General features: G+C 37.2%; 2 protein-coding genes across 9 annotated transcripts in view; one reads left to right on the top strand and one right to left on the bottom strand.

The window, feature by feature from the left end:
• Nucleotides 1-7397, bottom strand: part of LOC126248042 (ADP-ribosylation factor-like protein 8B-A) — a 53172-nt gene extending 45775 nt beyond the window's left edge. Inside the window, exons 1-2 of the mRNA XM_049948670.1 lie at nt 7017-7397; nt 6608-6762 (exon numbers count right to left, since the gene is read on the bottom strand). Of these exons, the coding sequence (XP_049804627.1) occupies nt 6608-6762; nt 7017-7139 (278 nt within the window). The 5' untranslated portion in view covers nt 7140-7397. The remainder of the gene's footprint in view (nt 1-6607; nt 6763-7016) is intronic.
• A 314-nt stretch (nt 7398-7711) lies between these two features.
• LOC126248040 (glucoside xylosyltransferase 2) overlaps nt 7712-12827 on the top strand; it is a 170053-nt gene continuing 164937 nt past the window's right edge. For all 8 annotated transcript variants that reach the window (XM_049948667.1, XM_049948669.1, XM_049948661.1 and 5 more), the window contains exon 1: nt 7712-8063. In XM_049948667.1, the coding sequence (XP_049804624.1) occupies nt 7789-8063 (275 nt within the window). In that variant the 5' untranslated portion in view covers nt 7712-7788. The remainder of the gene's footprint in view (nt 8064-12827) is intronic.

Below are 12827 nucleotides of genomic sequence, written 5' to 3'. Positions count from 1 at the left end.
GCAAGCCTCCCCTTCCCATACCTATTGAGGTGCAGGCCATGCCTAGTGAAACCCAATCTACAGATAGACCCAACTGGCACCACTAAGATGTGATCCATGCCCTCTGCCATCAGTGCCCTCCCCAGCCCCACATTAACACGCCTAACAGCTGCATTAAGGTGAGGCCGATCATGACAAACAGTTGCACAAAATGCACATCAGTGCCATCAGTTTGAGTAGCTATCTTAACCAAGTCACCACCAACATATTCCCCATCCCTATCGAGACTATTCCCTGCTCCACCCACTATCACTAACTGATCCTCCTCCGTAAAATTCTTACATAACTCCCCTATGCTTCCAGTCACCTGAGCCAACCCTGCACTATGCTTCACAATGCTGGTGACCTGGCACTCACCAACACTTTCCACAACTGCTGGCCCACACCTCAACCATAAGAACTACCTAGCAGCAGAACCTTCTTTCTGCTAGACTTTGCAACTAACCTAGGCCTCCCAATAGCTGAGGACTGCTGCAAGTTCCCTCCATGTACAGTATACTATGTATCATAAATAGTGATGAAAGTTTTAGCATATTACTTTGAATTTATAATTCTCAAGGCACCTACAGCGAGGCCTTTCAGCTGAAAAGAAGTAAAATGACAGAGCAATAAATAGCCTCCGCCTAGGGAAGTATTCCTCTGCACACTGTTAGCTACCTTATGATATGTGGCAAAGAGTACTTTGGGTACCATTATCATTTGCCTCACTTTTCCGTTCCATTTGCCGATGGTGAACGGGAAGAATGGCTGATAGCAAACCTCTGTATGTGTTCAAATTTATCCAACTTTATCATTATGGTTACTTCACCAGATTTAGCTGGGAGACCTAAATGTCGCTAGGCTTGTTAATAGGCACACACATGGAATTTTAACTCCAAACCCCATGGATACACACCTTTCTAGCAGTGTTATTGGAGCTGGATAAGCATGCTACCTCCTTAATGCTCTAGCACTTCCTAAACATACTTGTTGTGAAATATGGTGCTATTCTCCAACTCATCTGCTCAGTCTGTGTGGTAATAAATCCATGTCACTGAATAATATTTCAGTCAGTTGTAGGAGGATTTTGTGAACTACTTATTTTGTACGTGAATTACAAGTCCTTAAGATTCTTCCCATGAATCTTAACCCACCACTTGGTTTTTTTTTTTTTTTTTTTCCTCTTAACTACTACTACGTGGTGGTTCCATTTTAGATCACCCCAGATACGTACTTTTAGATCCAACTGCATATCATTTAGTAAACACAAAGGAAATTTTCGTGTAAATTATGAAAGAAACAAGTGGAAAAGTGGAAACGGCAGAAAAAAATATGGTCAACTGGAATAAAAACATGTACGTCCCCCTACTGGTTTGATTCCATCCTACTGACCCTAGTGATGACTATTTGTCCAGTAACTAAATGTGAATCTAAATGAATTAAGTAATTACATTAAATTCCTCATAGCTTGGCAAAGATATCTAAAGGTACAGTCCTGTCAATAACTGTGTCATTAATTCCTAATAATTAGGAAGGATATGACACTGCAGTTTTAGGCACAGGGTTATTGCTTTTAAAATATCAAAAATTTCAACAGAATAAACACTCATATTGCTCTGAACAGCTACATTTACTGACTGTTCATCTTTAAGCACTGGGTTCTGTATTTTTGATGCACTCATCACAGCAATTTTGCGACTTGCTTGACTGACACTTAGGCCCTAATATGTTGCAAGTCTTAGTATTATGGCTGTTGATTTCATGTCTCTTAGTAAATATTTCTCGATTCATTTTCACATGAACTGGACCGCAGCTCACATACTACCTGAAATCTGTCGTTCCTATTATTTTAAGAAAGTGTGTTGCAAAAATCAACTCTTCTGTTAAGTTTTCACTCTTAATCTTATTGTATCGTTCTTGCACTAAACAGTCTTTCAGCCTATTTGGGGGAAAAAAAATGAACTGTGTTTTTAGTGGTACAGGTTTGTCACTGAAGTTGGTAATAACTCAGTTTCTGAGAGATACTGTCATTTTTCTGAGAATTTCTCAGTCTCTGCAGTATACATGAACCGATTTCTGTGTCAAATATACAACAAAATTTATTTATAAACAGCATTGGGATAGAAATGATACCGAGGCTTTTGAAATAGTCGCTAACAAATATATCATAACACCACCACCACCACCACCACCACCACCACCACCACCACCACCACCACCACCACCCCCCCCCTGTATAAATTCTGATCCTATCATAAACCATGATTCACCATACTTTTAATAAATTCAGTGTTCATTCAGTATACTGAACAGAGATTTCCTGCATATGTATTGTCACAATTAATGCATTATCAATTTAGCTGTGATTAATTTATACAACACACACTTAATGTTATCCACAGAAGCTGCAGTCGACCGTGTGGATGAAGCTTCTTACTAAGTTTCATCTACAATTGCGTCCCTCTGTTTTCTCCAGTCTTTGTTGCTGAACACTGTGTGCTACATCTGTATCAGGTATATAACCAAAAACACTTGTGAGCAACAGTTTTAGTATTTGCCAATATGAGTTCACTCGAAAGGAATGAAGCAAGAATACGGGTTAGCAGCCTATTAACAATGAAGTCATTTGGTACCAAGTTCAGACATAACATGAAAAAGAATGGGAAGGAAGTTCGCTACATCCACTTGAAAGACTCAGTCTAGCATTCACATCAAACAATTTGGTGAAACTGCGGAAAACCTAAATCTGGATGACCAGATAAGAACTCTGACTCCTCGAATGTGTGTACTAACTTACCACTGCACCACATTGTTTTTTTGTTCTCTAAGCTGTTCCACTGGTAGCTCTTCCTTTAGCACCTGCAAGCCACTAGTTTACTTTTCTCCTCTCGCAACTCTCCCCCACTCTTTTCTCCAAACATTTATTTACAAACAGATGTCAAGGGTCAACCCTATATTATGGCTTTAGTTTCCTATTTCCACATGTTCACTGCTGAGTCTTATTTCTTACTGCAGTTACATAACTTCAGCCATCACACTGTTTTCACGAAGTGAGATAGGACAATGGTTAGCACACTGGACTTTCAATCAGGAGGACCAGAGTTCAAATACACATGTGGCAATCCTGATTTAGATTTTCCATGATTTTCCTACTTAGCGCAGTTCATTTTTGGAATGGCTATTTGACAATTTTTCACCAGTTGTCCGTACACATTCTGCTGCCTCTTTCAACTGACATTACTTTATTTTCAATATTTAAACAATTTTATCTCCACTTTTAGCATGGGATATACTCGGCAAGCTTTCTTATTCTACGGATTTTTTCTAATAGTGTTTGCTGATATCACTCATTTCCTTAATTCATTTTATATAAATTGCATCACAGTTATTTACTTTTCTCAGTATCTTCCAATTTTATCAATTTTCCTAATTATCTACTTGTGCAGTTAAATGATATAATATCACAAACAGTTATCTTTACTGTGCAATCCATACACTCATTTCAGACAGTGTACTGTCAAAATCCAAAATTCTGAGATGCCAGTCCTTAACCCTAGGAAGCATATACAGGGCCTCCAAGGCCCTTGTATGTCTTCATTTTTTAAAAATTCTACAATTTTTTGTTTGATTTCAAACTGCTTTCCAGTACTCTTTCCGTAACACTGACATTCCTCCTATCAAGTCTGAACGAGATACGTTTTTAAGTTTTTTGTATAATTCAATACGTTTACCCATACACTGTGAATGCATAAGCAGGGCTTCAGAAGCCCTCACAAATTTATAAATGTTCTTTAGCCTATATTGTCTTCAACATTTGTCTGGGAGCAGTTATTGATTCAACAATAACTGTAGTGGTATTTCCAGCAACAGGGGTGCCAACAGCAACAGTAGCTGTAGTGGTAATAATACAACTAAAAAACAATACACACTACTTTCACATATTGGCGATGTCTGTGTATTATTGATATTTTTGCTATCAAATGTTTTATTATTGCGTAGTATTATTATCCTGTGCTGCTCTTGTCAGCCTAATTGTTACTGTAGTTAGTTTGTTGCTGCAAGGCCCATATTGTTACGAGTATCACTCGTTTAGTGCTGCACAAGCTGCTGTTCGAGGAACGCGCCTTTTGCTATGGCTTCGCTCAGCAAAGCAAGAGAGTCAGTATGTGCAAATGCAGCTAATTTTGAAAGGGTTGTGGCTCAGTGGTTTGAAGATGATGATTCTTGCAAGTAGTGAAGAATCAGCCAATGAACCTGCAGATGTGAATATTGAGGCAGATGACAGTCCTTCCGATAATATTACTTCATCAGAGTCTGAAAATGAAGAACCACTACAAAAAGGTATAGTAGACCACACATCCATTAGTCGGAATGGAAAGATTTGGAAATTAGATCCTCCTGCAACTTTTCGTATGCCTGTTCATAATATCGTAAAGAAGGCACCTGGTCCAGCCCATGGTTTGAAAACCTGTAAACCTAAGGATGCCTGGGACTTTTTTATCTCCAAGGAAATACTAGAGGAAATCATCAACTGCACCAATATTGAAGGCAGAAGAGTGGCTGCTTTACGTGGTAAAACGTGGAAAAACGTTTCGCTTGCTGAAATGGAGGGTTTTCTTGGTCTTTTACTGCTTTCTGGTGTTGAGAAGAGTTGGCATGTCCCTATTAGAGAATTATTCTTGGATGAAAAGGCAAATCCTACATATAAGGCCACCACGTCAGTATATAGATTCGAGGATATAAGGAGAATGATTAGATTTGATGACAGGTGTACCCGTGAAGCTCTATCTGCTGATGACAAACTGGCAGCTGTTTGTTATGCATGGTAACTATTTCTTGACAAGTGTAGAAATAGAATGATTCCCAATGACTCAGTTACAGTTGATGAGCAGCTAGTCCCATTCCGTGGAAGATGCAGCTTCACCCAGTACATGCCCTCTAAACCAGCCAAGTATGGCATAAAAATATTTTGGTTATGTGAAGCTACATCTGCATATGCTTTAGATGGAATTGTATACACGGTAAGGAAGCCCCATGAACCTATTCATAAAAATCTTGGATTGAATGCGGTGAAAAATCTTGCTAAAAGCATTGAAGAATCATCAAAAAATATTACTGTTGACAACCTCTTTACTAGTGTGGAGCTGGCAGAATAGATGCTTCAGAAGCAAATTACAGTGGTGGGAACACTCAAACAAAATAAACCAAAAATTCCTAATGAGATGAAACCATCTGCCTCAAGAGCGATTCATTCCTCTTTGTTTGCATTTAGAGGTAACATTACAATGGTGAGTTATGTTCCCAAAAAGAAAAAGTCTGTAGTTCTCATTAGCACAATGCATCAAGACAGAAACATTGATGAAACTCATGCAAAAAAGAAACCAGATATAATAAAGTTCTATAACTCTACGAAGGGTGGAGTAGATCAAATGGACTAGAAAATTCGTTATTACATTTGCAAGAGACAAACAAGAAGATGGCCATTTGCATTACGGATGAATATGATAGACGTCACAGCAATGAACAGTGAAATTTTATTTTCCGCCCAACATCTGACATACCATAGTGGAAGAAGTGATAAAAGGCGTTTGTTCCTAAGAGATTTAGCAGAGGAAATGGTAAGACCACTAATAGAACTTCGTATTCTGATCCCTAATCTTCCAAAGAAAATCGTTTATACCATGCAAAGATGTGGTGTTCAAAAAGATGTCATATTGCCAGACCAACTACCTGTTTCAGGAAAAAGAAGAAGATGCAATTATTGTCCATATAATAAACACAGGAAAAGTGCTATTACATGCATCAAGTGTAAAACCAACATTTGTAAGGAACATAGTGGCGTTCTTTGTGCTTCTTGTTTGTCACATGTTGAAAAACTAAGAAAAGTGCTATTTTATGTGAACAATGAATAATAACTTTTTGTCAAAATATTGCCTATATACATAATATTGTGAATAATGAATATGTTTTAATTGAAGAAATTTGTTGTAATAAACGTTATAAAATGTAAACTGCAACTTATAAGTGAATTAATAAACTTATTTGTATATGTTGTATGTAAATGAATGTAACTAATAAATATTCACTCAGAGTTTTTTAAAAAATTAATAAAATGTTGATCAGGCCCACCAGATCCTGTTACTGTATCTTAGGAATCTTTCAATGTGACAATAAATTTGACAGAAATAAATTTAACTCCAAAGAATGATTATATGAAAAGGGGAAAATTTTAAATTAGGGCAGGGCCTTTGAGGCCCTGCATATGCATTCATGTGTGTTTTCGGCACCATGCATCTTAGGGTTAAGCAAATGACATACATGGTTTGACACTTTTTTCCTCCCTTAGTCAGTGAGAAAAAGATTTCGTCACGAGTGTGTCTTAAGTGGCTGCAAAAGGACAATGTCGACATTAATTACCAACTGTTTCAGTTGATTGGTCCAAAAAATTTTCGAAATATTTTCTCAAGAATTCCGTCAGCAGATAGAAATCTTGCCCCTTTTTATTTTAAGAGGTCAAGATAACACACCAGGATGTTCTTAAGATGTAATGATATGTTACACTACAAAACAAAATGGTATGAAAACTTACACAATGGCATTTACTCCGCGACAATATCGCTCCCACATCGATCTAAATCTGGGCTGTCCTCCTATGTCCCATACTTTTATCGTTACGTTTCCTTTTGTTATCTTCCTCATATTGAAACCTACCGTCGGTATCATATCTTCACTGAATTGACCAGACTGCAAACATATGAAAGAACCATCATCACACTAAAGCAAAAACCGGAGACATATGGGCAACATAAGGTACACAATAAAGCAAAACTTCGTAGTGCCAAACTTGCTGTTTGAAAGATCAATATAAAAAACTGCACAAAAATCACTTTCACGAAATTCACTGGTAATTAACGATTGAACAAGAGTATGCCAGTCGTCCAAAAGAAATGAATCATCATCAAAATAAAGTTTTAATATATCAATATTTATTTTCTTACCGCTATGACGTTTACGAACGTAGTTTTACCAGAGTACTGCAAGCCTACCAATGTCAGTTCCATTTCTTCTTTCCAAAACAAACTTTTAAACCAATCTAGAATACGATTTATTAAAGCCAACATGTTGTCTGCTGCTCTGAAATCTGCCCACAGCAGTTAAAATAAAGTGGTCCACTTGGAATATCAGAATATTGCCGAAGACACCAACAATTACAATATTTGACTTCACATCAACATCTGGCCGTCAAAAGTCCTATGACTATTCGTGTTACTGCAAGGTTCAAAATCCACACTGAATGCGCTGTCACCCAAAAATTATATAAACCCTTAGTGCGTAATAGGGCGATGACACTATTGTCATAGTGATGTTCCGTTACATTTGACAGCCATGTTTATTATACATAAAAAATATTTCTAATTTTTAGGTAAATAAATTTAACTCTGGTAGGTGGTGTTATTGTTTTCTGTCTTCAAAATACCTATAAACCTAGTTACATAATTCGTATACCTATTTTACTGTAGCTTTTCCAGGCGTATAAAATTTATAGAACTACGAAAATATTACTTCTGTACTTTTTCCAGTACGTTTTTCTGAACTTTATTATCGATTTTTTTAACATTCGATGTCAAAGAGTTCCACTATGATATGCAGTCGTGTGTAATATCTTTGTATTTCAAAACATTGTGTTGTTTATTTTAATGAAGGATAATGAGATTTGTGACACAATGTGATTTTTTTCACAGCGTGTAGCGTGTCAAGCATTATTTCAGCATGAAATCGCTAACACGCTTGGTAATATTGCTGCTAGCTGTTTGCATCTGTTTTGTATTCGTTGGCGTGAATCTTTTGTACCTCAAACCAAAACTGTATAATGGATTTGGAAGTCAAACTAGTGCCATGAACTTAGTGTATGTGAAGCATAAGCCGTCCACACAGTTTGAAACCAGGGGTGACATTATCTCTAGAAGCACAGAAACCAAAATTGAAGCAGATGCCAGTGTACCACATCTTTACAGAGGTTCACTTCGCAATCCTTGGAGTAGTAGGTACGTGTATTCGTTGTTATTTAAAGAAAAATTTGATTTATGGGACAGTTTGAGAGAGAGGGAGGGTTATTATTTTGTGTATTTATTATGGTAAATTATTGATTTTTGTTTCCATAGAACTCAGATTCATCTGTTTGGAAGCGTCTGGAAGACATGTAATATGGAAAAACTATTTAGACTGCGAAGAAGAGAATAACATTGTTTACTGTGGAAAATATAATGTAGCTGAAAGTGTTTTGACTCTTTTAATTATATCCTCATACTTTACTGGCTCTAAATAGATTTTAGTTGTATAGACGTGTGTTTCAGATTGACAATAACCAAATTGACAAGCGCAGGTGTTAGGGATGAGGGGAAGTGACAGGAGAGGAAAATAGAGAACATATTGAAAACAATTCTTAAACTCCCAGATACTTTTAACTTTGAGGGCTACTGGGTGCATTCTATGTATAGTAAAGAAAGTGGCTTTTTATGACTAGATGTTATGTTACGTGGAATCTCTGCACCAAAATTTAACTGACAAGTGTCCTTTTTGTATGACGTATGTTTCTTTTCTGTTCGCCTTCCACATAAACATTTTTTATTGTTATTCAGGAAGTGTAATGGGATAAATCGATCATTGTGCTGTTGAACTTAATTTACTCACACTATTGCTCTTATAATAATTTTTGGCAGTAAGATAAACACAACATTATTTAAGCTGATATTATTCTTTATTAACTACAAATGTAGCTCTATACACTTTGTTGGATAATGCATTAGAGCTGCATGCCAGACTTGAACAGCGTGTACATCTAAACCTGCATTTTGCGGGTATAGAACTACCTAGGAATATTTCATGGACCAACTCAAAATCTTCAGTAACAGATATATGGGATTGATTCTAGGTTTTTATCTCTAAATCCTACATAAGTCCACCAAAAAGAACATTAATGCCCCCTTAAAGAAGCTATGTTTAATTTGTCTTCTAAGTACATATTTTTCTAGAGCTTCATGTGCTATTCACCTGAACTCAAGACATTGTACATATTCCTTGTGTGAATTGAATTTTGAATATAACATGACTGTCTTCTTCCTCAGGCTGAACATGTAGACTTTAACACTAGACTCTATAGACATTCATTCCTTGGCATAATATTATAGAAAGTACTTTGACATCTTGTAAATGGCACATGACTGGAGTTTGTGGTTGTCATTATAATGATGGTCAATGTTACTCCCCCCCCCCCCCCCCCACACACACACACACACAAACAACGGATATTCAAAATTATTAAATACATATAACCATCACCTTTGTAACAAAGTTACTGTCATCAGTATGTTAACAGATTGCAATCATCATAATCAGCAGCACATACAATTTTACAGCCACTGCTGTATAAAGGCTTCCTCTAGACTTTACCATGCATTACATTTTTAAGATATCTGCACCCATGTTGCTCGTTTGTGTTTTCTAACTTCCCACTCTGTTGCATCATCATCATCTCAGTCTTTTCTCATCACTTGGTTATTTAGCAAAATGTTTCCTTGATCCTTCTACAATCTGTTCACTTGGCCAGAGGCTTCTCTCACCACCATTTTTTTAAGATCATAATTATGTCTTCCACCCAGGCCTATTACCTGATCCATTTGTTTGCTTTCCTGTCTCTCCTAGTAATTTTCCACATGCATTTCTCCATTGCTCACTGAGCAACCAACTTCGAATGGGCTTCACATTAAAAGTTTATTTCTCACTGCCACAAGATGCAAGAGGTAATACACACTGATTGCATACAGTTCAGAAGCTTCTTAATTCAGAAAACTCTATTTATTGATTGTGTGAACCATGACATTATGTTACAGAAATTACAATTCTGTGGTATAAATGGAATAGCATATGAGTGGTTTAAGTAATACCTACAGAAAAGGAAACAAAAAAGTTTCTTTATATGGGTCAAGTGATTTAAATAAATTTGCCACTTCATCTAACTGGGATGAAATTACATTAGGTGTTCCACAGGGTTTAATCATGTGGGTCCACTTCTGTTCTTGATGTATATGAACGATCTTTCTTCTTATCTGAAACAAGAAGCTGAACTGACACTGTTTGCTGATGATAGAAGCATCATTATTAATCCAATTAAAGAAACTCCAATTGAAAATGACACAAATAAGGTCTTAGGAAAAGTTATTAATTGGTCTTCTGCAAATGGGCTTGCTTTAAACTTTGAAAATGTACATCCAGTTTTCTGCTGCAAAAAGTACTGTTCCTTCAATAAATATAACACATCAACAGAAGTCAGTAGACAGGGTGTACATACAGATGAGAATCTTAAGTGGAAATTTTATATTTTGGATCTTCTAAAGCAACTAAGTTCAGCAACTTTTGTAATCAGAATAATTGCTAATTTTGAGGATATAGGAATTAGTAAGCTAACATACTTTGCATACTTTCACTCTCTAATGTCATACGGTATATTTTGGGGTAACTCAACACTTAGACAAAAAGTATTCACTCCTCAAAAGAAAGTGGTTAGAATAATGTGTGGGGTTCATAGTCGCACATCTTGTAGCATATTAAAAAGATTGGGAATTCTTACAACAGCCTCACAGTACTTTTACTCACTAATGAAATTTGTTCTCAACAACATGGACCAGTTTAAAAACAACTGTTACATTCATGATTATAAGACCAGAAGAAAGAAAGACTGACACTATCAGTTACTCAACCTACCTTTGGCACAGAAAGGGGTAAAATAAAAATATTTGACAAATTACCAGATGAAATAAAATGTCTGACTGACAGCAGTAATAGCTTCAAAAATAAATTGAAATCATATATTTAAAAAAATCTTGTTTCACATGTGCATTTCTTGTGCACTTGACACGTTCCACATAACAGCGGCTACCATACCGTGTGATTGATCAGTGGAACATGCAACTGATTAACTCAGCCATTTTTTACTCACTTGTTTTACAGTCCAGTCAGTTGTCATCATTATTAATTTGTCCTATTTTCTTGTCTGTATTTTGGGTAAACATTATTTTAGTTATATTCTCACTGATTTTCAGGTTCACTCCCAAACATCCTCTACTCAACTCTTCCATTAGTTTTTGAAGTTACCACATTAGATGCAAATAATACAGTGCCATCGGCAACATTTAGGTGATTCATGTGTTTTTCCCATTTAAGAAGTGAATCAGAGTAACATAATAGTAATTATTTTTTCTGATTTTATATGCAAAGTAAAATGTTTAATTTATTTAAAAATTGCAGTTTGAAATGGAAGCAAGAAAACAGAAAATTATGTCTAAAATTTATTTTATTGTTTCCCAGTAGAGTTCCTGTTTACCCAGTAAATCTTCATCAATGTCATGGTTCCATTTTTAGCCATAACCCTGTTGTAGCAAACAATGAGAGGGCAGTCAGTTGAACTAGCTTTGTAGTTAAAAAAAATTGTCTGTACATCTGATTCCCCACTCCCCTCATTTTAAAGGCTTTAATTACAGATATGTATACATTTTGACCTAATTATGTTTATAGTCTTATTTTAGTACTTTCATTTTTAGAAATTTGGGAAGTATCCTTTCCTGATTTGATTTGATTTATTCATTCAGGAATCATCTTCCAGTGATGAAGACTTTGTCATCATAATGCAGTGAAATAAAGTGTTCAAAATATATGAGTACATAGAGTATGTAGGTACATTTTTGCGAAGATAAGATCAGTGGCCGCCCATGGCCTTGCTGAAGGAACCATTACAGCATTTGTGTCAAATGATTTAGGAAGACCTGAATCTGCGTGGTTGGACAATGCAAAGTCTGCCCTCCTGAAAATTAGATCAGTGTATTGACAAATACACTGCCTCATTAAGTTGGACACTGGACTCGCATTCGGGAGGACGACGGTTCAATCCCGCGTCCGGCCGTCCAGATTTAGGTTTTCCGTGATTTCCCTAAATCACTCCAGGTAAATGCCGGGATGGTTCCTCCGAAAGGGCACGGCCGACTTCCTTCCCCGTCCTTCCCTAATCCGATGAGACCGATGACCACGCTGTCTGGGTCTCCTTCCCCAAACCAACCAACCGATCATTAAGTTGGTCTCCATTGTACAATGTCGTTTTACACACTGTTTGTCCCATACAACTTAAGAGACACATTGACGACCAACTGAAAACCTCAGCTGCCGCCAGGTGTTGTCGATATACTTCGACGCGGACAGCTGAAAATGTGTGCCCCGACCGGACCCGGGATATCCCGCTTACACGGCAGACGCTCTATCTGTCCGAGCCACCGAGGACACAGATGAATAGCGTGACTGCAGGGACTTATCCCTTGCACGCTTCCCGTGAGACTCACATTCCCAACTGTCCCGGGTTCGAGTCCTGGTCGGGGCACACATTTTCAGCTGTCCACATCGAGGTATATCGACAACACCTGTCGGCAGCTGAGGTTTTCAGTTGGTCGTCAATTATTCCAGGCAAAGCTGCACGGTCATCGACAGTAACTGTTCTTTCGAGAACAAGTTACTGTCTTCGTATATTAAGAGACACAGTTTTTCATTGCAGTAAGAACACTTGCTGGTGACTCCTGGACCGTGAACCTGCTGCTAGGTTCCTTGCACTAACTCCAGTCTGTTTGAAAAACTGACTCCAGGTTGATAAACAATGAACTATATCCCCTGCACATTTTCATATCCTACTCTCAGTCCACCTGAGAAACTGAGTTATGATGAGTGAGACGTTGAACTCAGGATAATGACAAGATATGACGATCATGCAT

Source organism: Schistocerca nitens, chromosome 3 (assembly GCF_023898315.1).
Source record: "Schistocerca nitens isolate TAMUIC-IGC-003100 chromosome 3, iqSchNite1.1, whole genome shotgun sequence".
Taxonomy (NCBI): domain Eukaryota; kingdom Metazoa; phylum Arthropoda; class Insecta; order Orthoptera; family Acrididae; genus Schistocerca; species Schistocerca nitens.
This window is presented reverse-complemented; position numbering and strand designations above follow the sequence as displayed.